This window comes from Aptenodytes patagonicus, chromosome 1 (assembly GCF_965638725.1).
Source record: "Aptenodytes patagonicus chromosome 1, bAptPat1.pri.cur, whole genome shotgun sequence".
Taxonomy (NCBI): Eukaryota; Metazoa; Chordata; class Aves; order Sphenisciformes; family Spheniscidae; genus Aptenodytes; species Aptenodytes patagonicus.
The window spans coordinates 98,487,543-98,512,496 of record NC_134949.1 but is presented as its reverse complement, the minus strand read 5'-3'; the positions used below and the strand labels follow the sequence as shown (position 1 = coordinate 98,512,496).

The following is a 24,954-nucleotide window of genomic DNA, read 5'->3' as shown; positions in this document are numbered from 1 at the left end:
CACAGCTAATATTCTATCGTACCGTGTGTTTTATGTGACTAAGTGAATAAGACATACCTGTTGCTTAAAAGCATGAAATGTGGTGGTCAAGGTTAAATAAAATTCTCCCGGAAAGCCTGGGCAGTATTTCCCATTTGGTTAGATATAGAAGAGGACCATTTGTCCTCACAGGCACTGCTTGTTTCTCTTTCTTTAGTTAGAAAAAAGAATGAAGACCTTACATCTGGAGATCAAATCTAGCCTTCTAAATATATGTTGGTGTGCCAGCACCAGCGCTGAGTAAATAACAACCACCGCACTTCAGGGAATTGCTTTTACAGCCAAATTTTTTCTGACCTGTTTCCAAGTGCAGCATTATGAGTTCACCAACGCAAGAATTAATCATTATTTCTCATATTTGATCTTTTTTGGCATGGCATTACATGGTAGTATTTGACCTGGAAGCCTTGAAAAGCCCTAAGATTAGGGGCAAGACCACCAGTGTTTCCGTGGCATCTGCCTCATCACAAAAATCACGCTTATGACCATGATCTTTCAGATGCAAAAATTATCAGCTTAGCCTTTCTCTTTATATATAATGTCTTTCTTTTGAACTAGATTATTTGAAGAGTTTACTTTTCAATTGTCAAGGAGATTCATTACACCCGCCCCAATCCAGAACATCCATTTACTGCAAGCTATTTAAAATATGGTGAATAATACTTGAATGTGCATTAATAATAATTTTTAATATTAAACTAAAATAATTCAAAATCCTAGTTTTGCTTTGAGACAGTTCAGTGAACCTGCTCAGGACCCCACTGGAGTAAGTGATCTTGTACACTGCACTTTGCAGGAAGAGGGCCTCAATATTTTATCTTTCTACCGTAATAAATTCTCAGCCCTTAATGATTTTTTCAGTGCAATACGAATGGCAGAAAAGGGACAGAAAAACCCCCACACAGTGAAGTATAACCTGAGAACATGCAGGCATATCTTGCCTCCTGATGCACAATGTGAGGAAAGAGTAAAGAATTTTGTTTTGACAATAGAATGGGTGCTTCTAACAAAATGCGAGATCCTTATAGTACTAATAGCAAGAGGGGAAGCCAACAATTCACTTCAGCAAAAAAATTCTCTTCATAGTCAAGAAATCAAACTGCAAGAGCCAAACTTAGAACTCATTCTGCTGAAGTTGCTGGCCAAACATCAGAAGTAAGAGGATGGCTGATCTATCAGCTCTCAGTGAGACTACAGATCTTATTCCCTGTCTCAACACCATCTTCCAGTTTTAATTAGAATAATCAGAACCTGCAGTACTACAACCACAAATAGCCCCTTCTTATGTAGAGGTTTAACTGGGGGATCATTAGGATCAAGTTATTATATTTTATTACAGTGCAGGTCAGCATTTTAGCTACTATATTACATTCTAGTTTGCATAAGAAGCATGTGCCATGGTACCACTTTTTCATTTCCCTCCTAGAATAGGCATTTCACTTCAACACAGATATTTAATAATTTCAGTATATAGGCAAACAGCAAATATATTAATCTATTTTACGTAACGGCTTTACCTGGGAAGATTACAGCTTTACCTAAGGGAAGGCTGGAAGAGAAGATACTAACTCTCGCATTCCCAATTTCAAGGCATTTTGACCAAGAGTTTTACATTCAAACCTTCTGTTCAGCACAGAAATAAAGAGAAAGGGCTGCCCGCAAGCCCGGTCAAAGTGAGTATGCGAGAATGCAGCAGTGACAAAATCATCCTCAAGCATGCATTTTTCTTAAGTGATAGTAACCTGCTGGACTAGCAAAGAAAATTCCACCTTGTTGCATGCTGCATGCGATTGTTTTTTTCATTAAATCACCTAGAGAAAAACTTCAGAAAAGCAGCTGAAAGTGAAGAGTTTGTGGGTTTTGGCTTAATTTTGTTTTTAAGATGGGTGAACTAGCAATTTTATTGCTTCCACTCTCAGGAAGCATTTTCTTTGTTTAATAACAGATAAGAGTTTAGCTAAGTAAATCTAAGAGGTGCTTGTGTTTCTTCTCTATGAAGCAGTCATCACCATCTGTTCGCGTTTGCCAAACACGCATCCAGTAAGACCAAGAGAGCAAGGGGTCCCATCTGCTCTGCTTCCCTCACATGACAAGGAGGATGACAGCAACCAGCCCATGTGAGCAGACAGCTTGCAAACAGCCACCATGCTAAGGAACACAGCTCACTGCTCAGAAATCACTGGCCTATATAATGGCTTTCCATAAAGGTACAAATGAGAAGGACAAAGGCAGGGCCAAGTATTTCCAAGATCACAGTGGAATGAGAAAGCCAAGAGCATGACTTGGCAACATTCCAAATGTCAAAAAACTTGTAACGATGTCACATCATCTTCGAAGACCTCCAAGGCGCTTGCCTGCATGCCTGCAGGACCCAACGAAGTCTTACTCCCAGGACTTTCATTATCTGTTGTGGCAAGTCACTGGGCTGGCCTCATTAGCCATATCCTCAATAGCTTTAATTGAAGACTATAGCACTTGGGACAGACAAACAGATGAAAGGCTAACTGAGGCTGTAAAGAAGAAAGAATCCCATGCTATGTCTACATATAACAAGCTGTTTCTGAGTGACAGGGGACTTGTACTCCTGGGGTAAAGGTGTCCATTTTAAATGACAAGTCTACTCAATGCGATTGCTGTCTTCACAAAGAGGCACTCTTACTCACCCTGCTGCAAAGGCGGCAAAGAGAAAGGGAACATATGAAGAACACCCAGCCAGAACCAAAACTGAGCTGGGACGTCTGCCAAAAGTCTCCAGGCACATCAGACCACAGCACACTCCACATTTCTTCACAGGTCTACTTGGCTACTGGCTAAATAACTACTTTCTCTCCCTCTCTCTTTTCTTTTGTAGCACTGCACATTGCTGACAGCAGCCTACTGCAAATTGCTTATCATAATTTAGCTTACTAAATGCGGTAATGTGTTCATATAGACAGGACCCAGTAAGAAGTGGCACAGTAAGGAACGGGGTTTTTGCCAAACTTGACAAAGACATCCTGTGCAAATGAAAGCCCTTGTATTTGAAAGAGCACAAGCAGCTTTAATAGCGGGGGGAGAAAGCTTAAAGAGGTTCTGTAGCATGCTCAATACTTTCCCCTGGAACAACCTAAATGAAATCAGGCTGTGATCTTAAAAAAAATGCCTTTTCTCTATTGCTATGGATAAAACATGATGTTAGTCACTGCCATTAAGATTTCACAACAACAGTATAACACAGGAGAAATAACCATGGCCAACAAGGTATTTTTTTGTTTTCTTTTTGTTTTGTTTTTTGCTGTTCCAGATTTCTGTCCCTTATTTCCAGACACTGAAAAAACAATCAAAAAAATACAACCCCCTCCAGACTGCACAGACATTTTAATATTTTTTACAAGAAAAAAAAAAAGAGATTAACCCTGACTTTAAAACTGTCCTTTCCAGTTTCTAATTAACTTTCTAAGCACCTCTTCTACCTAACATTTGATGATTCATACATGCACTCCAATGTGCCAAATGAGCTGGCTCAGTGTAGTAGTATGCAACTCAATGCACTGTCACATCTGTATAACAATTTTCAGGTTTGTCATTTTGTTGTTTGTTCAATTAGGAGAAGAAATGATTTTAGGTTCTGTGAAATTTTGAAAGTATGGCTAAGTCAGGTTTTACATGACAATTTGAAAATGCTGTACTAAACGCAATTCATATCCTGTTCAACTCTGCAGATATCTGAAATTGCTGTTTAATTAAAATGTAAGATGGCTAAGATTTTTGAAACTAAGTTAACAGATTCACTCGTGCAATATTTTGCAATAAAATTGACAAGAAATGTTTTCCAGCTTATATCTTTTACTTGGTTTAAAAGGTTGGTGTCAGCACATGGCTTTGTCCTGCTCAAAAAAACTTTCCAAATTAACTTGTAACTTTAAAAAAAGGTGGCACATATGAAAACATCTTCATGATTAGAGATATTAACTCTATTGTATCTTTTATAGGGGTGTTTGTAGTCAGGTATTTTATGGCACCTGAATCAGTAAATTGTTTTTTCTTAATTGGGCCTCCTAAGAAACACAAGGCCCATCCTAGCCAAGCTAAAAACACAATTAGCTTAACATCTAACAGAAAGAAGCATGTTGTATGTAGTCAAACCTCTGTAAGCACACAGAATAACAAACAGGGTATCCTTTCATCCCATTATGCTCCTCCACAATAGCACCAGCTCTAATCCCAGTCTTTTCACACACCCTGAATATACCTTTAGCAAAACTGATTCTGCAAGCAGTACCAGACTCCCCCAAACGGGCAAGAGCAGCATATGTGTGGAAAGTCAATTCACAGAGGCATATTAAACACATAGGAGAAGAAATTCTTAAAAGCAATCTTTAAGAACTCCAAATCTTCACTACATGGAGGAAGAAGGATAGCTTACATACTTATGGGTAATTTATAGGCTTTACAAGTCACCACCTAAAGATGCTGTTACATATTCTTGTAGCTGTTGGGATAAGCTTTCTTTGACCGGCAAGGTTATTTTTCAAAGGATTCCTGCCTCTAGGGGAGTTGCCATTTCGCACTGCTGCAGCATGTTCCATAGGCAGTGCATAGTGTCATTTCAGAATGTCTTTTATTTGTTGTTTTCCTAGATGTAAATTAAAAGGCCATTTGGAAAATATGTCCGCAGTGGTCCTTTGGTGTGGAAGGTCAGGTAATGTTCGCAAGCCCAGTACGTTTTCTGTATGCTACAGCTGGTAGAACTGGCCAACATCTCATCCAATCGCTGGTTATTCCCTCCACAATTTTCTTAACACAATGCTGTCATGAAGATAAACATCTACTGATGGGAATCCCTTACAAGACAGTGTGCTTCGCCATTCAGTGACAACTCTTACTGGTTCCTTGCTTCCTCCCATCCTCCCCCACCATATTTCAGCCATTATACCTCAACAAACTGAAACAATGCAGATTCCTCGGTTTGTTTTACAACTCCTGGGACTCCAGGCTGTGATGTGCTTGAGGAGATCTGTCAGGAAAACAATTACGTTTGTATTACCTAACTCTTCAGTTTCAGTATCAAACTTCAATGGGCTAAATTTCCGATCCTCATACAGAAAGACTCCTGGTACCTAAGAGCATGCAAACGAGTCCCAGCACACCCGTACAAAGAACAGTATCTGCTTTCCAGGAGACACGTAAGTGGGTGATCTGTGAAATGGTGATCTTGAATTATTTTTCACAAGGAAAATATTTCCTAGGATCAATATAACAGTCTAACGAGTTTTCTGAAGAGCTTTTATTTGCCCGCTGATGTCAAAAGAGGGTTAGCAACAAAAACTTAACACTATTGTATTTCACAGTTCAGTGAAAGACCTGAGACTGCAGAATGGTGGTGCTGATAGAGCACAAATTGCTACTTAGCAAGGAAGGTAAGTGTGGACAGGGACACAATGCATGCAGGTACTTCGAGATACCAGATCTATCCTAGACACTAAGGTAACTCCATTTTATACTGTTAAACTTGTGACAATTATTTTTGTTGCAAATGACACCTCTGATTAATGTTAGGCCTTGGTACAAGTACCAATTTTTTTGCCATTGACACACATACCTACCATGCACTGGTTAGGTGCAGCCTCACTACAGGCTGTTTAACATCCTTGAAAAGACAGACTAGCTAATATGCATTTCTCATTACCAATCATCAGTGAGCTACTTCTAAACCGCATGTTTTAGCAGAGCAGATGAGCTTGTTTCCTGGCACCTACTGAAACTGTTCTTTGAGGGGTAAGGAAAAGCCAGGGGTCACAAGCCCTTAGCAAGAGCTTATCTTGTAGCCCACAACACAATTCCTGCCTACTACCACATGGCTCTGGCACTTTCCTGCTTGGGCACTGTAAAATGAACTGAAACAATTAAGTGAGCCGGTATTTGTCTTACTCTTTGAAAGACTGAAATTCAAGAAACAGAGCGTTATCAAGAGGAACTATACGAAGTATGACATTGCTCAACTGACAGTATAAGTATGCAAAAGCATCTTAGAAATGCTTGAAGATGGATGATGAATTATTACCATAGAAGTATCATAAGTGACACTGGAATTAACCAATCTTAAGAAGCTTCTAAGTATCGCTTTTCATTGCTGGCACACCAGGCATTTCCTCTTCCTAACAAGAAAAGCCAGCAGGTTGTTTAAGAGCCTAACTACAGGTTATGTACTTCACTGTGGCCGTTACCTTTAATCAGAAATAAAGGATCAGTGCTTTATTTATAATACATTTTGAAAGCCTCAGATCTTAAGTTGGAACTAAAGGTCTTGTGGGTTGATGTTAAAACAAACAAAAAACAAACCAAACAAACAAACAAAAAAATCACATTTTCTGTGTGCTAGTATTGCAACGTATCTGCTCCGTAAGTGATGACATTTAGGGAGGAGTATGAAGGTGCACGCAACAATGAGTATTAAACACATGGGAGTCAGATTCACGGCTGATGTGAAAACAGGTAATAAAAAGGCCCTGCTATGACACAATTTCTTTCCATATGCACTTACTCAAACACCACCCAGCATCCTGTACAATCAATATTTATAGAGCTAAATATCTGTATGTCACTTGATTATGATCATTTCAGAAGTTGGAAAGATATAAACAAGCAAGTGAGGCTTGCAGAGGACCAGGATTCTTTGCAACCTCATTCTTGTTGTGTTAGTTATGTCAGTGAAATCCATTAAAACTTGGATGAAATGGTGTATACTTAAAAAAAAAACCCAAACACCAAAACAACCCCCCCCCAAACCAAAACACCACAGTTGCACTTCTAGCCATAACTGGAAATACGTTGACAAAAACGTTGCACATTGCAAAACTAAAGCATAGTTGCATAGAGCTATTTGGTGGTTACAGAAGAAAATTTTGGGAATTCCAGAACTACAGTTATTTTTGATGGGGTCAACGACTAAAGCAGCCACAATAGATAAAGGACATAATGTAACATCCAAATATACATGTTAAAACTTTAGTTAGTAAGACTCTAGTTTAAAACTAAGTGCAGGAGTGACACATCTCTAAATTACTGCTTAAACCACAGCTCCATTATTGCACCAGGGTTTCCACCATGCTCCTAAACACACTCTGCTGCACTTCGAGTCTGACCTATCTACCTGATACATGATCCAGTACCATAAAACCAAAAAGAAGGAACAAATAAAAGCATGAATTTTAGTTAAAGATTTTTGATTTCTCTTTCAGCTGAACATCAGATGCTTCTTAAAAGGAAAACGCTGGGGAATACAACCCTTTTTAAAGAAACTCACCTCCGCAAACTGAAACAATGACGACTTCTGACAGGTTTCTGTAGAATTAGTTGCATCAGATTGGCAAGTACTTGAGGAAACCTGAAACAAGGAGTGTGCAGAGTAAGACCTCAAAGGTGCTTCTTTCGAGCTAAGAACAACAGTGAGCAAAACAAAATACCAGGCAGCAGTAACAAGAAGCAGTGTTTTAAGAGAAGATGGGCAATCTCATGTTCCGCAGTCCTGGACAGGTTAAATCAAATTTATAGGTGAAAACATAGTTTAGCACCCATTTTAATACACTTGAAAATCACCTCAGAAAGACCACAAAAATACCAGGGTTTTTTTTCCTTTTATAATTCCAAACTTTGCAAGAGAGTTTTATGCAACAGAATACTAAACTGAGGATATTGGGCTACATACACAACTACCTCGTATTGGTGATGCTATCAACACTGCTGTATCTGTAATTTGTACTACCATTCTGAATACGGAAACTACTTAGAAGCTAAAAAAAATTTTTTTGAAGACACTGAGGGTTGCTAAGTGACAGAAATACTTACTAGAAAAATAATCCCCAATCACCTGACAGCATGAAAATAGGTAGTTAAGCCTAGAATTGCTCAAATAATATACCTAAACATCCATTTAGGGGCGCTTATGGGACACAGTTCAAGAAAGAGTCGTAACTTCTGAAATCAAAGTACAAAGATATGACTTCAAAAACAACAGCCTTACTCGAACTAACACTGAGCTTAGCCATACTATTCTTATTAGCCAGAAATGTGTTAATCAAGCATCATTCTGTAAAGGAATTGTACCAAATATGATACATTCATTAAATGTCACATTTGAGTGTAAAAGATTTACATGCATAACTCCTAGAAGCTTAAGGTAGTTCGTATAAAATAAGGTATGTAACATGGCTTATAGGAAACAGAAGAAAGGAAGGAGCCTTTGCGGGATTTTAGGAAAATAACAGGATGGATTGTTTTCTCCCTAACCATTTTTCATTTTTTCATGAAATTTCAGTTTATTTAAAACATTTTGCTGCTAATGTGTTTTTTCTCTTATTTATTACCAAAACAAGTATGTCAATAGCATTTATTAGTGAATGCACACATGAGATTTAGCTAGCAACTGCATCTGTTGCTGGTAAGCACAAAGCACCACAGAATAAGCAGGCCTACAGCACATGCAGTTTGTACTGCTGCTCCTGCTGCTGTTTGTCCGATACGCTTAAGCACTGCAAGAGCACAGTAGCATTTTGTTTCAGGAATCTGCTACCCATACCCCCCTGAAAACACTAAATCCAAGTGTAGCAACCCACAGGCCAAGGGGAACTATACCACACGACAATTTGCTTACGTACACAGTCAAACTTGTTTCTTCCCTGCCATAAAACCAAGCAGTAACAGTGCCTCCTATGATCTATGCTTCCATTATATTTATTAAACACCAAGCAGGATGTTTTATCAGTGTACTATGGGAGCATACCAACCCAAAGGGTTACACAAATAATGTATTTTTAATGCCTGTCTTTTGCTTTTTCAGCGGTTTGTGTTACTGTTTTCACTGATGTAATGTTTATTACTGCTCTTCTCATGTTTCTGTATGATCCATTTAAAAAATCTGTGCCTCAGCAGTGCTGTGGATTGTACCAGGGATGCATACCAAACTTGCTGCTGTTGAGTGACCCGTCTCTGGAGGTCTGAGTCTCTGCACTGGTGTGGAATAGACATGCAAGCAGCATCCTTATATGAGCGCTCATTTTGTTATTTCAGGCCACTTCACTGATGGGATTGTCCCAGGAATAAGCAAATTTGGGATTTGGTTCCCCATATAACTTAAATTTTCTGCAGTTCGACCACCTGCCTTACGTAGCTTAGTTTGTGGTGTCTATTGAAGCAGTTTGTTTGCAAGCAGAGCCTATTCAACATGCTGTACGAAAGGGCAGGAGAAGCTCATTGCTTAGGAGAAGCGATGTGAATGAGGAAGCCGTGTGAAACCCCTCTGCTCCCCGGGGCAGGCGCTGCAGGGCCACGCATGCCTGAGCTCTGCCCACCTGCTGTAACGGAGACCGTGGCTTCGCAGCTTCCTTTGCCTATCTAGGGGCACGTCCACATGAACGTGTCATAGAATCACAGAATCATAAAATCATTAAGGTTGGAAGAGAGCTCTAAGATCCGAGTCCAACCGTCAACCCAACACCACCATGCCCACTAAACCATGTCCCTAAGCACCGCATCTACACGTCTTTTAAATACTTCCAGGGATGGGGACTCAACCACTTCCCTGGGCAGCCTGTTCCAATGTTTAACCACTCTTTCAGTAAAGACATTTTTCCTCACGTCCAATCTAAACCTCCCCTGGCGCAACCTGAGGCCGTTTCCTCTCGTCCCATCGCCCGTTACCTGGGAGAAGAGACTGACACCCCCCTCGCTACAACCTCCTTCCGGGTAGTTGTACAGAGCGACAAGGTCTCCCCTCAGGCTCCTCTTCTCCAGACTGAACGACCCCAGCTCCCTCAGCTGCCTCCTCAGCAGACGTGTGCTCTAGACCCTTCACCAGCTTCGTTGCCCTCCTTTGGCCGCGCTCCAGCACCTCAACGTCCTTCTTGTAGTGAGGGGCCCAAAACTGAACACAGTACTCAAGGTGCGGCCTCACCAGTGCCGAGTAAAGGGGCACGATCACTTCCCTAGTCCTGCTGGCCACACTATTTCTGATACAGGCCAGGATGCCATTGGCCTTCTTGGCCACCTGGGCACACTGCCGGCTCACGTTCAGCCGGCTGTCGACCAACACCCCCAGGTCCTTTTCCGACAAGCAGCTTTCCAGCCACTCTTCGCCAAGCCTGTAGCGTTGCACGGGGTTGTTGGGACCCGGGTGCAGGACCCGGCACTTGGCCTGCTTGAACCTCACACAGCTGGCCTCGGCCCATCGATCCAGATCCCTCTGCAGAGCCTTCCTACCCTCGAGCAGATCAACACTCCTTCCCAACTTGGTGTCGTCTGCAAACTTACTGAGGGAGCACTCAATCCCCTCATCCAGATCATTGATAAAGATATTGAACAAGACCGGCCCCAGTACTGAGCCCTGGGGAACCCCGCTCGTGACCGGCCGCCAACTGGATGTAACTCCATTCACCACAACTCTCTGGGCCCGGCCGTCCAGCCAGTTTTTGACCCAGCGCAGAGTCCACCTGTCTAAGCCGTGAGCCGCCAGCTTCTCGAGGAGAATGCTGTGGGAGACGGTGTCAAAGGCCTTGCTGAAGTCCAGGTAGACCACATCCACAGCCTTTCCCTCATCCACTAGGCGGGTCCCCTGGTCATAGCAGGAGATCAGGTTGGTCAAGCAGGACCTGCCTTTCATGAACCCGTGCTGGCTGGGCCTGATCCCCTGGTTGTCCCGCACATGCCTTGTGATCACCCTCAAGATGAACCACTCCATAATCTTCCCTGGCACCGAGGTCAGGCTGACAGGCCTGTAGTTCCCCGGATCCTCCTTCCGGCCCTTCTTGTAGATGGGCGTCACATTGGCAAGCCTCCAGTCGTCCGGGACCTCCCCCGTTAACCAGGACTGCTGATAAATGATGGAGAGTGGCTTGGCGAGCACCTCCGCCAGCTCTCTCAGCACTCTCGGGTGGATCCCATCCGGCCCCATAGACTTGTGAGCATCCAGGTGGCGTAGCCGGTCGTTGACTGCTTCCTCTTGGATTATGGGGGGTTCGTCCTGCTCGTGTCAACACACGCCTGAGCTGGCACGGCACAAACCAGCTCTGAGTTGGGAGCCATTGACCTGTGCCACCCCAGGAGCACCGTGCTGGAGCGGAAAAGCCCTCCCGAGAGCAGTTATTACGGCTTAGCCCCTGCAACACAAGCGCTGTAAGGCACCTGCGCCCCAGGCAGGTGCAAAGAGGGAGGACGAGCCTTCTCGCTGCCTCTGAGGGCATGTGCTGGGGGTTGGGCACAGCTTGTTCACCTTGTGGCACAGGAACCACAAGCCGTGGAAGATGTGAAGCCTGGTATCCTACAGCTTTGTGTGTAAAGGACAGATTGCTGGTGCCCAGTAACTCAGAGATGATTCTGTGATTAGAACAACCATACTTTTCGTATCAATTTCCGTTATCTTTAAAAGTTAATGCTCTTGCCTTTGCTTGACAGAAGTACTGATTTGAGCATGTTTCTTCTACTCTGCTGCTCCCCACACACTCCTGACTTGTGGGAAAGTTACTATCTCCAGGACTTCTAACCTCTGCCAGGCTGAACCTGATCAAAGCGTTAAAATAATTACCGGAGGGAATGGATGCACAGATAGTGCCATCGCATACGTCTCATTTCCTGCTGTAGTAAAACGTCCTCAGCATCTCCTCATTTCTTCTCCTCTTTCCTCCTTCCAGCTTACCCTAAGCTGCACTGAGAGATTTGATTTACACCCTGGGCAATACCACCCTGTGCAGATCCGGAATTGCATGCAAGATAACCTTTTGCTCTCAAAGAGAAGGAAACCACAAGGGTAACGCCTCCATAGCCTCCCTTTCCCTGCAGGTTACCGTAACCTGCTCTAAAACGGATCACACTGAACGAAGGCGAAGGACAGCCCCTGGCTCACCTTCCACACTGACCAATGCGAGAATGCCGTCCTGATGTTCCAGGCAGCAGCACAGGGGGGAAACCGGTAGAAGAGCCAGGTTTTGGACCACGCTACAAATTCCGGGATTTCTGGGCGGTAACCCACAGACAGGCCACTAGGTGCTGCTGTAAGGCAAGCAAAGGGCCTGATGGGCAAGTAAGGGAGATGTGCAGGGAGGGAGGTAAGCGGGCAAGCAAGGAGTGGTCCTCACCCAGCTTCAGCCTTTCTGCTCATAAACCTGTTGTGAGGCCCAGGCTTTGCCTAGCACAACGACAGAACCTGGAGCAGGCCCGTCTGGCGTTTCTGCTCGGGTGTTCAACAAAATATGCTCATATACACACCATAGTCCTGTGTAACTAACGAAAGGACCCAAGCACCAGGTGGAAACTCACTGCATATCCAAGTCCTTTGTTTTACTGCTGGTAAGGTCTGTAGCTTCTCTTGCCTATCTGCTTAGTAACTCCAGCCGCTGCTTGGAAATCAATCATGTACCGACACTGAATTCTGTTATCAGAAGAAAAACTCTAGTCTATTGAAAAAAATTACAAAAATAGGAACATAACTGGCAACACACAGAGATGGTGACTAAAGCCTCAAGGCAATTTCATAAATATCGCTGTTGTGCCTCTTCCCGTCCTCCCGCTGGCACCTGTTCACTTTGTTACCTGACATCTGGGCTCCTGACAACTCGAAGGTTAAACACCTGACTTGAAAAGTCCCTATACATCCATTTAACATACACTTGACAGAAAATCAGTGGGCGCTGAATACATTTACGTAGGATTAGCAGACCTGTAGGTATCATTTCCCTCATCTTCTCCCAAGTTCTGAGCAACTTATGCCAATGCTGTCCTCCTTTCTATTAAATACTATTATCACCTTAAAAATTGTTAAGACCTATGCTTACAAGGCCACCCAAATCTGCATAATCATACACATGCACAAGCAGTCAAATTGCATGTTGACAGGTAATCTTACGTCTGGCGGTCCGCCAGTTGAAGAACCATACATATGCATGTGTATCTTACATGTATACGCACATGTTTTAATGATAATGAAGACTACATGATATCATTTAGAGCATGCCTTTAAAAATGACACTGCATCTGTTGTTTGGTTTTTTTTTTTAAAGAAATGCCAGGGTTTTAGATATACAACATATATTTATATACTTACATGCATATAAAAATATATATAAAAAATACCTGCTTCTCAAATAGTGTAGGACAATTAAAATACGGTAATTTACTAATAAGTACGGGCTAATTTCTGGCCCATCATGATTCTAACACCACCAAACAAATCCCTCAACTAGTATTTATGACATTCATTTTGCTCTACGTTTTGGGGGAAAGCAGATTACACAACTTGCCTCTTTAATGTGGAGGGCTGGGTTTCAAAAGAAGACTACAGGCCCAAGAGAGCACAGCATAGTATAGCTTATACATAAAGTAACTGTTACATCACAAGCCATATTGCATGCTTCTATCAGAAAAAACAGGGTTTATGTAGGCGCATGGGAAATGTGTCTTTTGTTAAAAAAAAAAAAAAAAAGAAAATCCTGATTAAAAAGACATTCATATACTAAAACAATCACACATCCTTTTTGATTTGTCTCTAAATCCACATGTAGATTTTATTCCCTCACTGCTATCTGAAATCATACTACTTGAGGTACTTTTCATGTAAAACCAAGAAAGCTCAACTCACAAGGCCATAGCAAAGACCCTTCTTAATGGAACTGAGGATCTGTGACTACAACACACCTTCCCTCTCATTTAAATGTTATAGCATAGTAAAAACAGTTTTTAAAACTTCAAGCTGAGAGATTCAAAGTTTCAAAACTACAGGACATTCTCATTTTAGCACAAAATAATCAATTTCTTTACACTTCTCTGCCAACCTTACCCTAGTGTTTCTTATTTTTCATGCTGCAGCACAGAAAGCCAGTACCCACATCTGCATAAAGACTTCCACTGCTCAAACTGGTGTGCAAAGCATTGAGGAGTCTTGGCTCAGTCTTGGCAGTACAGAAGCAACCCATCTCAAATGCACTACACATTTCGCATTTGGGGGTATCACATATAGATAGTTAATTATTGCTTTTCCTCCCAATAACAACAAAAAAAAAGAAAAAAGAAACCCTCCTTACTTCCATGGCTCTTCTTTCTAGGCTAGATATTTATGGCAGTGACTACCTATTTTACCCAACATACAAGCTACCTCTTGAACAATTTTCAAAGCTGGCCCAAAAAATAGATCATAAATAATAATCAGTCTAAAGAAAGACCAGGGATCTCTGCACTACTGGAGATATGCAGGAACACTTATTTACTAGACTCCTTCATAAAAACAAAATGCTTGTGATGGCAACTGAACTACAAACTTCTTTTTAGACATAAAGACTTAGTGAATAGGAGTAGACTGCAATACTTTGATTGCCTGTTAGCACTTGCATGGTTTCAGAATGCATATATAATGACACTGACTGTATGGAAATTATTAGGTATTTATTTTGCTGTTAGTGCCAAGGCCGCAGTTGTGTGAGGCATTGCACAAGCATATTAAATCCTTGCCCAAAAGAGCTTGCAAACCACCTGTTTGTTAACATAGTCACTGTATTTCAACCCTTCCACCTGTGACAATATCCTCTCATGGGGCAGACTTGCCCGGTCTGATCAAATATTCAGTCAGCGGAGTTAATACTGAAATGATATAAAAACTGGGCCCAACCTCTACATTCACGGTTGGAATACAAGACTCATATCACAGGGCTCCCACTTCAGTCCCACCTGAGGTTACCCAAGATGTATCTTAACTTTCATTTACCACTGGTCAATTACTCCTCTTCAGAGCTCTCTTTAAATTGAGGGCTCGCAGTAAAGGAGAGAAGAGAGTTCCTTACCTCTTGTGCAGTCAGGGCATGTTCCCCTGCTAGAAGCAGCATGCTCAGGCCTCCCATTTGTGTAGGATCTGTTAAAAGAGTAAAACCAAGTCTTAAGTTTATTCATTTGCTTGTTTAAAGAACCTACCATTTACAGCGTTAAACCCCCAGAAGACTACTTGTCACAGACACTCTAAGCAAACTGCCATAAAAGGCAGTTCAAGAGAATCACAAATAACCATTTCTGTACTCTCTGGGAGAGGCCTTCAAAGCTGTTTGAAGGATTTAATTGGATTTGTGTGCTTAACACCCCATTGCGTGGATTTACAATTTTACTGCCAAAGGTTTTATGTACTACAGAGATGGATATCTTTAAAACAGCAACTGTAATGATCTCATACATAAATATACACAAAGATGCTCTAATATTGCACATCTTTATAACTCCATGGATGCTCCTACTGAGGGAGTGGTTCCCTTCCTTAGCCACTGAACAAGTAAAAGGATGGAACAAGCTCTGAAGCAAAATTTCTATTTTCGTTTAGCTTTAATTTAGAGCTGCATTTAGTGGTGAAAAGTGCCAGCCTGACAGCTCTGAAGCATGAAGCGCTTGATCCTCTGTGCCAGAACAGTGCAGGCACTGGCCAGGCAAGCTGCCTGCCTACTCGTTGCCCTGCCAATACAATATATAATTGAGGAAAATAAAATGGAGATATAAATGTTCTTTCTCCAAGTATTTGATGCTGACAGCCTTCCTGCACCTCAGGAGCTCGGAAAACGACAACAAGAAGTGAAAGCAATGAACACTGGCACTGCATTACTCATGGAGTGGCTTTTCCACTCAGAACAGTGGTTGCTCTTCATCATTATGAAGACTAATTGTCTGATTTTGGGGGAGTGCCTTGGAAGCAATGCAGAGGCCTGATTTAACAGAGTGTCACGTAGAGAGAGGGAGACAGTCTGTGGCCCAAATGCCTCGCACAACAGCCACAACGTGAGAGAAAGGGAAGCATTATCCTTGCTGTGTTGCTGAGACACCAACTTCAGTAATGATGAGACACCAAAGATAAGTAACTTTCCCCAGGTTTCACTAAGTGTGCACTCACGTTTTCCAATTTCCTTTCACTAAACTATACAAAAACTCTCTCTACAACAATAAATTACACATGCCTGGGACCATTCCCTGGAATGGAGGCCAAGTGGCACAGTTACCCTTGTCCATTTGATTGCATTTTGTTATGCAAAATTTAGATGCGGAATAGCTGCATCCAAAATGCCCACCAGGAAATCCCCTGGCCCATTCCCACTCATGAGCGGTGCCGAGGAATTTGTTGAGCTTTTCAGCTGACATGGGCCAAACCTGTACCTGTAAACCTCCAAACTATTTAGTGCTACAGATGATCAAGGTCCAGTTCACGGGAATACTCACTGGTGCTGTTTAATTCAATACCACAGATGCAGCCAAAAGTTCTCCCTCAGATAGCATCTCACACTGACATTCACAGGGTAAGTTTTTTCAATACTCTTTTAGAACAGCAGTAAATAGAAGCAGAGGAAAGCAACGTGAATAAACCAGGCTCATCCACTAATCTCAAGGATAGAAGAGTGGCTCATTATCTTAAGAACACAGCCTAAATAGCATCTGGCTTCAAACCCAATGTCCAACTGGAATTAATTTTTTCCTTTACCATAATAAACAGGTAGAAGGTGAATGGGTTTTCTGTAGGTTTTTTTTTTTTTAAACTTTTTACTTTTAAATAGAAAAGGGAACAAAAGATACTAAGTTTCTACAAAGAGACAAGGCACTATCAAAAGTGCAGGATCTAGTAACAAGAAGTGGTTGAAGAAATGGAGACAGAAAATGGGAAGGGCCAGCGAGTACCTAAGCACAATTCATAAGTGAAGCGAGCCTGTCAGCACAGCACTTTTTGCCATCAAAATACTTGATCAGAAACAGTTCAGTCCTTCAAACAAGAGGACATCAGAGCAATTAAGAAGTGAGAAGTGAACATGTATCTTGAAAGATAATGTCTGAGCAGGCAGTTAATCTGGAGGAAGGAGAAATCGGAAGAGATCTCCAGGCCCATAATAAACTTACTGAGCTCCACATTGAACAGTAAGGGTTTGGCTGGTTGCTTTCTACTTTCTTTATTCTTATTATTAATGGAAGTCATTAAGAGCTTTCTTCCAGTTTTCAGCTTAAATTTACTCAGGGCCAGGTGGTACACATTTTTTCTGGTCCCCGCTTCTTTAAGATTAAATAACTGTTCTCCCTAAATGGTATTCTCCTCTTCTCCGTTTACAGGAGTCACCCTACTCTTCTTCCACTTGCTTTCCTAGCCTAAGCAAATCAAGATCTCCCGGTATCATCAAAGCATGCCCATCTCCCACAGTCCCAGCGATCCCTGTAGCTCTCCTCTCTGGTTATTCCAGGTGGAGTTCATCTTTCTTGTATGTGAATGACCAGCAGGGCAACCACGTCCGAGGAGCTGTGCTCTGTTCAATGGCATTAACTCTTCTCTACAGTTCCTGAAAACACTTTGCCTGACACACTGCAGTATAGCACTTAATCTTAAGCCCAGATCACAATGATGGCTCCCAGCTGCTCTCTTGTGCTTCACTTTAGTTACCTGTGGGTCGTCTTCCCTCTCCTCAGTTTTGGCCAACTGGAAAACACCCAGCTTATGGCTCTAAAATTCTTCCCCCTCTTCTAAATATCTTCTTGGTGGTCTCAGCTTTCTGCCCTTCAAATAAGTAGCTTATCATAACAGGACAAGGATAGGACTGTCTTTTCCCCGAGTAAGCAAATACTTAAACTGTTTATTTAAATATAGAAATTAAGAGGAAGGAAAAAAATGACAGCTAAGCGTAAAGTGAAAGTTTAATTTGGTGCTTCAACAACTTGAATACTTATGCTGCAGCTGTAGCAGAAGGCCGGCACTTAGATGTCTGATCATGATAAAAACAAAAATCCTTCCACTAAGGTTTCAAATTACAAAATAACTTCATCTAAGGGAAGACAAAATGTAAATATGCAAACACTGTTGTATGTTTATAGTGCCTTCTCAGCACAACAATGTTTCTCTTATGGCACTAAGAACTTACTGGTACGACAAATTAAGAATTATAAGTGCTATTTTAAAGCAATTTACAGCTAAAAAATCAGCACACACATTTGACGTGCAGAATGGGAGGCAATTCGTGACTTTCTCAACTGTTTTTAATATTGATGAAACTTCAAACCATCTCACTATTTGGGAATGACATACTTTGTTAGTATTGGTCTGGTTAGAAACTCAGCAGGCTGGCTTGTTCATCATCACAATTTTTCAGTCAGAGGAAAGAAAAGAACTGAGGAAGAACTAAGCAGAAAGAAGGCCAGCAGGTACCAGTTTCAACTAACTTTTACCTGGGTGCAGAATTAAGCTTCTTTCTAAAAAAGAAAAATTGCATCTTTATCAGGATATTGCCTAATCTAGGAAATGTCTTTTTTCCACCCTTTGCTTCACTAAAAAGCTTTTTTGCTCAGATGGTTTTCTTCTGATGCAGAAATGTGAAAGTATCGGGAACCCTGCACATGTGTATAGCAACGCTGTTGCTCACTTAGCTCTGTAGTTGTGAGAGTAGATGCTGCAATGGTCACCTTCACCTGCGAACAGCAGTTGTCTTTGCCCTATGCCCTACAACAGACCACAGGTGAGCCATATCATGAGAAAAACATGCTCAGTTACAACTTCCAGGCTGGATGAGCAAAGACACCACTAGTGGGTCTGCAGGTCAGAAGCCCAATGCTGGTGCCACACCTCAGGTTCTTGACACAATGGTAGGTCAACACGTGAGGCTTAAAAGTGGGGTGGTTATTGCTGGAATGCCAAAAGTAGAATGAGAGATATGGGCTGTGTGGGACTTAAAAAAGGAAAGGAAGATCTTACTCTCTATATATTACATTTTCCAAAATGAAATGTAATATGTAAAAAGGAATCAAGACAGGATTAACAACTACCAACAAGTAAAACAGATTTCCTGGAATGATTCTGGAATCATATAATTCCTGTCCTAAGGAAGCTATCTGCCTTGAAGATGCAAGACAGTCAGTAGCATTTCAAAGGTAAAAGTGTTTCTGAGGTGCTTCAGCTACATTTTAGTTCATCAGCTAGTACACAGCCTGAATTTTAAAAGAGGTTGTGCTGGATAGAAGAGTCAGAGTTGAATTGAACTACCATGTGAAGTCAAGGAGAGAAGAACACAACAAAACATATTTAGCATGAACTGGTATATAGTTGACAAAACAGTAATCCATTTGGCATGGCAGACTTGTCATGATTTGGATGCTGCTAACATCTCTGTCAGAAGCTGTCATTATTTTATGAGCTATTGTTATACTCAAGAAATAGCCAGCCTTCATTGGCGTGAGGGCTGGAGTGAGACCCCTATGAATGACTATGCTCATTGAGTCAGTCTGCAGTAAAAATAAATAAATAAATTTAAAAAAAAAAAAAAAAAATCAAATCACGTAGCACAAAAGGGCCTTCTTCAGAAATGAATGGCTCTATAGAGAAAACAATGGATTAGATTAATTTCTAATTAATTCTTAAGTTCTCTGTCCTCTGCTCTGACAGGTGTTGATTCAAGATCTCTCTGTACTCAGAAACTCTACATTTGGATAGCCCAGCAGGAGCAGTGGGGGATGGCAGACAGGTAGACCAAGGCCTATTACTTGTTCTTTGCGTTAAGTCAATAAACCTTTAAGGAGCCGAGAAGTTACTCCTTTGATAGCAAAAGCAGAATGGGATGAAGGGGTTTGCGATTTTTAGAACTAGTCTCCCATATATCATAACTATGTAGCATGAAAAACTTTATTTTGATCACATTTCACAGTTCCTTCATAGCCAGAAGGAATTTCATTACAGGAACTGTCATACCACTATACTGGCAAAAAGGTATACATGCCTTTTTATCCCTTTTTATCCTTTTATGCTTGTTCCATAAAACCATTTTCCACTCTTCAGCTCATGATCTCTCTAAGAGGAAAAGTCCTATCTGCCTTGTCATAAACTAGGTAGGATATAATAAAGTTTCAAATACACCAGTATTTGTAAAATTAGAAACTTTAAACAGCAAAAAGAAAAAAAAAAAAAAGAAAAAAGTGTGGTGGGGGAAAAATTATTTTCTACCTTGACTGTTAGGTTCTTAAGCTGCCAGTATTTAACATTAATATCTCTGTATTTCAAGGTCAGGATTGCAACAGTTCTGCTATTTGTAGATATCAGTGAGAGATTATCTGCCTTTCACCAGTTCAGGCGCCCCACCTACACTTATTCACAGATTTGATTTTTTTTTTTTTTTTTTAATGTTTAAAAGGTTAGAATCTGCCCCTCCAAGGTATAATGGGCAAAAGAGCATATTTTAAATGAAATTAAATTACTCTTCTCTTGATTTAAATACAAGAAGTTAGCTCCAGCAGTACATTCATCCACAAGAACATTAACACCTGCAACTTCATAGACACACATAAATTTTTTTTTAACAGCAAATTACCAAACATAGTACAATGCTCTGTGAAAGAGAAAAAGAATGCACACAGCGTTTTCCTTTTTGACTAGAAAATCTCTAACAGCAGATAAGCCGGAATTAAAAATCAATCAAATCTGGACCCCAAATGGGATATGGGTTATAATGCCATATATCTGGACTTGACTCTTGAAAGCAATCATGCACTAAGGAAAATTTTGGCAAGCTGTTATGCAGAGGTTTAACTAGAGTCTTGGCAACCTAATTTGGGACATGAAAGTTAATTGCGCTACAGTACCACGTGCAGTAAACTGGTATCACAGTTCGATCTCAACACCACATCCTCAAACAGAACGAGGATGCCACGTCTGAGTAACATGGATGGAAATCTCACCTGCCATCCCGAAGTTAAGCTGTGGCATTTCTTCACTTTTTGTCGCTTTTCTTGGGCTCGGTAAATCTTTTGCAGAGTCTGATGCAAAGGCCCATAGCTTTTTCCTGTTTGTAACACTGGATGTCTGGGTTTTCACAGGTTTGTTTGTCGTGGGGCACCACTTGTACCCTGGGTTTGCCTTCATAAATGCATCCTTGTACTAGAAAAGAAAAGGAAAATTACTAGTCAATGCCAGTCATGACATTATACTATCCACAGGGCCATAGAGTACACTGCGTGTAAGAGGATTTAATACAGTAAATAATCCTTAAATATCTTGATTTTTTTAACAGTTTAATCACATGCTTAGAGTCTGACCACCAACACAATCTATTAAGAAGAAATATTAAGATAAGTAGAACTGTATTTAAAAAAGTGAGGTTTCTCTTTCCTTTCCTGCGGGTTTATCACTCAGAGCAGGCTGAAGTTTTGATCCTGCAAACTGTTCCCCAGTGCTCATATGCTCAGCTCTCTGGGAAACACAGACAGCTATTTGAATTCTTTTGCAGGTACAATCTTTGTTTACTTTCTAGTTTGAATGAAATGAAAACATACATTTAGCAGTAAATGCAGCACAATGCTTCTTACCTTGCACTCATTTTTCTCTAATAGTTCTGTATTTTAGAATATTTGAGTATATGCTTTCCCAAACCAGGCACCGAAAATAAACCAAAACCAGTATCATCTCATTTTCAGTAACTTCTGATACATCATCCCAGCGTTCCTTCCAAAATGTACCATGCTGCATGGCTGCATAAAATAAACTGGAACCGTTTAAGACTTTCTTTGGCCTTGAACACACAGCACACATCTCAGTTGTTTGCTATATTCTTGGTATGAGGCAGCAAAACGAACCAAGCCAGACTACACACGGGGGGAGGGTGTGGGGGGGAAAGGTCTGGATCCTACACAGTTTGGGGGGGGTAGGGGGTAAGGATGGGGACCTATTTTATTCACAAAATGCAACAGTGACATTTTCCAAGTAGCTTGCCGACCAGACCAAAACAAGATTTTTGAATGTTAACAGCAATAAAAAGAACACATTTCAGTATTTTAAATGTGTTGCTATGCCAGGTGGAGAACGGGCGAATCAGAGGAACATGCCACACATTCCAGCTGCAAATGTTTGCCTAACAATTGATACGGGCGTACAGCACTGGCCGCTGTGGGAGCCTACCCAGTAAGTACCAGTGCTGAACGCAGGGAGAAGGAACCCAATACCTCCTCATGCACTAGGTAGCTCTCGATGGCGGCAAACAACCAAAAGAGCGGTTTTATCCTGAAGTACATGGCAGAGCAGCTGCAGGAAGTGTCTTCCATGATTACGCATGTTCCCACCCACCCAGCTGTCATCAGTTCCACTTACGGCACAGAGAAGCACCTATGTTTCATGCATATGCCTGCACAGGAACACATGCAGAGGGGAAAAAAAAAATCCCTTGAGTATCAAATACAGAAATAGCACTGAAAACCTCATCCTCCGATAGAGTCACTGCAGTGTCTTCCCAGATCGATACACAGCATGCCTTGTGGAAGGATCACCATCGCATGTGTATCGCTTACTTTCATTTCCATCTTAATCTATCAGCTGGCACTTGCTATCTCCAGACTGCAGCAAGGATAAAAACAATTCCGTTTACAAGAAGCACAGCACCGTGTGAACCCGCTGTGTGAAGTCCTGTATTTATAGAAATGGCTATAAATAATAAAAATCTGCAGGGACTGCTGACCCACATACACACTGTATTTTCTGAATAGGGTGTATGTATTAAATCTGCAAACTAAGGACCGTGACACCTCTCACCTCGCCCCTTTTCCCTTTCCCTCAGTTTGGTTTGGGAGCTCAGTACACCACAAAAATAGCCTGGTGGAGGGAAGGGAAGGGGAGGGGGTAAGGGAAGAGGCGGAAAGGAAATACAGAGAGAAGCAGCTTTGCCTTCCATTGTTAAAGCCACAGCCCACTCACAAATCATGTTTCCAGCCTGCAGAGCGAAAAGCACAGAATCGCTAGCAATGAGGTACATAAGCTCTTCATATCAGCATTGCTGCTTTGAGTAATTGAATTATTCTGTGGAGTAATTTGACAAGCCGACAGGCTGCCCATCAAATGAGAACCAGAATGCATGCCATTTGCGAGACGAGGCAGCAATAAGCTTTCAATCAGTTTCCAACAAGAGCAATTCAAGTGAGGTGGTGTATTAATGTATTTTTTCCTCTGAAAAGCCAAGAAGCGAACATTAGCTGCACTCTCCGAAGGGGAGGGAGCAAACTGAGGGAGGACAACTCATCGGCCCCTTTTACAGTTTCAACACTCAAGATAAATGAAAAAGAAAATGTAAAAAGTTAAACAATGGCCAAGAAGTAGTTTTATAAAATGCATACGGGGGCCTGATCCAAATCTCAGAAAGACTTTCAGTATTGATTTTCGTGACTATTAGACCAAGGCCTAAAATGAAGCAATAGATTCTGCTTGCCAGGTCATGAGAAGATAACTTAAATGAGCTACACAGTAATGAGAAAATGCCAAAGGCAGTAGTGGAGCTTACTGTTTTCCTGCATTTGACCAACAGTGCAGTAAACCAACTTAACACCGCCAGTCTAAGTACATCTCTAAAGTCACTTGGGGGGGGGGGGGGGGGGGGGGGGAAGTAAGTTTAACCTGGAATGTAAAGATACCACCTTGGTTCCCACACAGGAGTGGCAGGGACAGCCTGGCAGGGTCATGTCCCAAAGTTCCAGGTAAGAGAAAAAAAGCACAGGATATGTTTGTGGGATCGGTCTGATGTATCATTTCTATTTTGTAAAAGCCTGGGGAAGGACGCGTTATGTGGTGGGACTGGTGCCACTTTAGAGCTGAGGTTAAAAAAGGTGCTGTGCTTCAGTGCAACTCCCTGAGTTGCTTTCATCACCAAATAAAAAAAGATTTGCTTTCTCCAGTGTAGTGGGAACAGGAGCTCAAAAGTGGATTCCAGCTACATCTCAGGGTAGCAGTTTAGCACGTGCTTAACTTTACATGTATGCTTAAATCCCACCAACTGGCTATTAAGTGTCACATGGATCCCAGAGATCCAACCAACCAAACACCCCCCACCCCGAAAACGCTACACTCCGTTTTTCACTCCTGAGGGATGCAGGGTTCACATTACACGTTACGGTCCATACGTCACCCAGTGAACTTGCCAGACTCCAGCCGGGAAGCCAGAACATTTGTCCCCTCCTACCCCGAGGTGGCTGCCAAAGCAGCGGCATAGCAAGGACAGCAAGCTTCCAGTCAGGCTGACACTACCTGCAAAACCACTGACTGAGCACTCACAGGGAGAAGTGTTCAGCTCTGCCACTGAATGGCAGCATCCTGGATTTATCAGGTTGCTCCCTACAAGAAACAATCCTGACTGCCTGGATCTTGCCGATGCAAAAACGTATTTAAAAACAAAGTGTTTTCTAGCAAGGGAAACAGGGCTTGAACAATAATAATCTCACTGGATATTTTCCAAGGCAGCTGAATATTCCCAGTAAGCACGAACAGAAGAACACTACCCCTATTATTTTAGTAACTAAAAATGCTGGAGCGTATTTATGAGTGGCCAGAATTTATTTTACCCTCAGTGAAGGGAAATGCTAACAAATGGCAGGAACACTTGTGGTTCCGCTTGGGAGTATTTATCAGCTACTGTGCTTCAATCCTCTAGAATGAAACTTTCAAAGTTGATCTACAAAGCCTGTAGGATACAAATAGAAAGCCTGCTCCTAAAGAAAACACCAGCAGAAGCCGACACTGAGCTCTTGTAGGCACAGTATAAGGTTTCTGGGGCAGGTGTTGCTACAAGAGACCATAAACCACAAGAATGAAAATAGAGAGATCATGGGGACAGTTTTTCTAGGAAATTAAGGCACCCCAAGGTACAGGCAGGTACATAATAGGATTTTCCAAAAGTGCCTAAATGAGCCATAGACCTGATTATCCTCTCAGTGGGAATCACGGATAGATGTCCAACCCAATAGAAAACTTCTAATAATTCCACTTGGCTAAGTGTTCAGGTGCCTCACTATCTTCCAAAATCCTAGACCTTGCATATAGCTAGATATGTGTAAGTAAATACGCCAATGCCTTGATTTGCACACTGCTGATATAGTATCAGTTGCTGGTACTAAGCAGGTGAGAAACTGAAAGCTGGTTGCTTGAAGCTTGAT

At 41.8% G+C, this 24,954-nt stretch overlaps 1 protein-coding gene across 8 annotated transcripts in view; it reads right to left on the bottom strand.

The window, feature by feature from the left end:
* BBX (BBX high mobility group box domain containing) overlaps nucleotides 1-24,954 on the bottom strand; it is a 147,947-nt gene that overhangs the window by 34,407 nt on the left and 88,586 nt on the right. For all 8 annotated transcript variants that reach the window (XM_076350413.1, XM_076350349.1, XM_076350358.1 and 5 more), the window contains 3 exons: nucleotides 20,725-20,923; nucleotides 14,841-14,908; nucleotides 7,325-7,405 (listed from right to left, as the gene is read on the bottom strand). In XM_076350413.1, coding sequence (XP_076206528.1) covers nucleotides 7,325-7,405; nucleotides 14,841-14,908; nucleotides 20,725-20,923 — 348 coding nt within the window. The remainder of the gene's footprint in view (nucleotides 1-7,324; nucleotides 7,406-14,840; nucleotides 14,909-20,724; nucleotides 20,924-24,954) is intronic.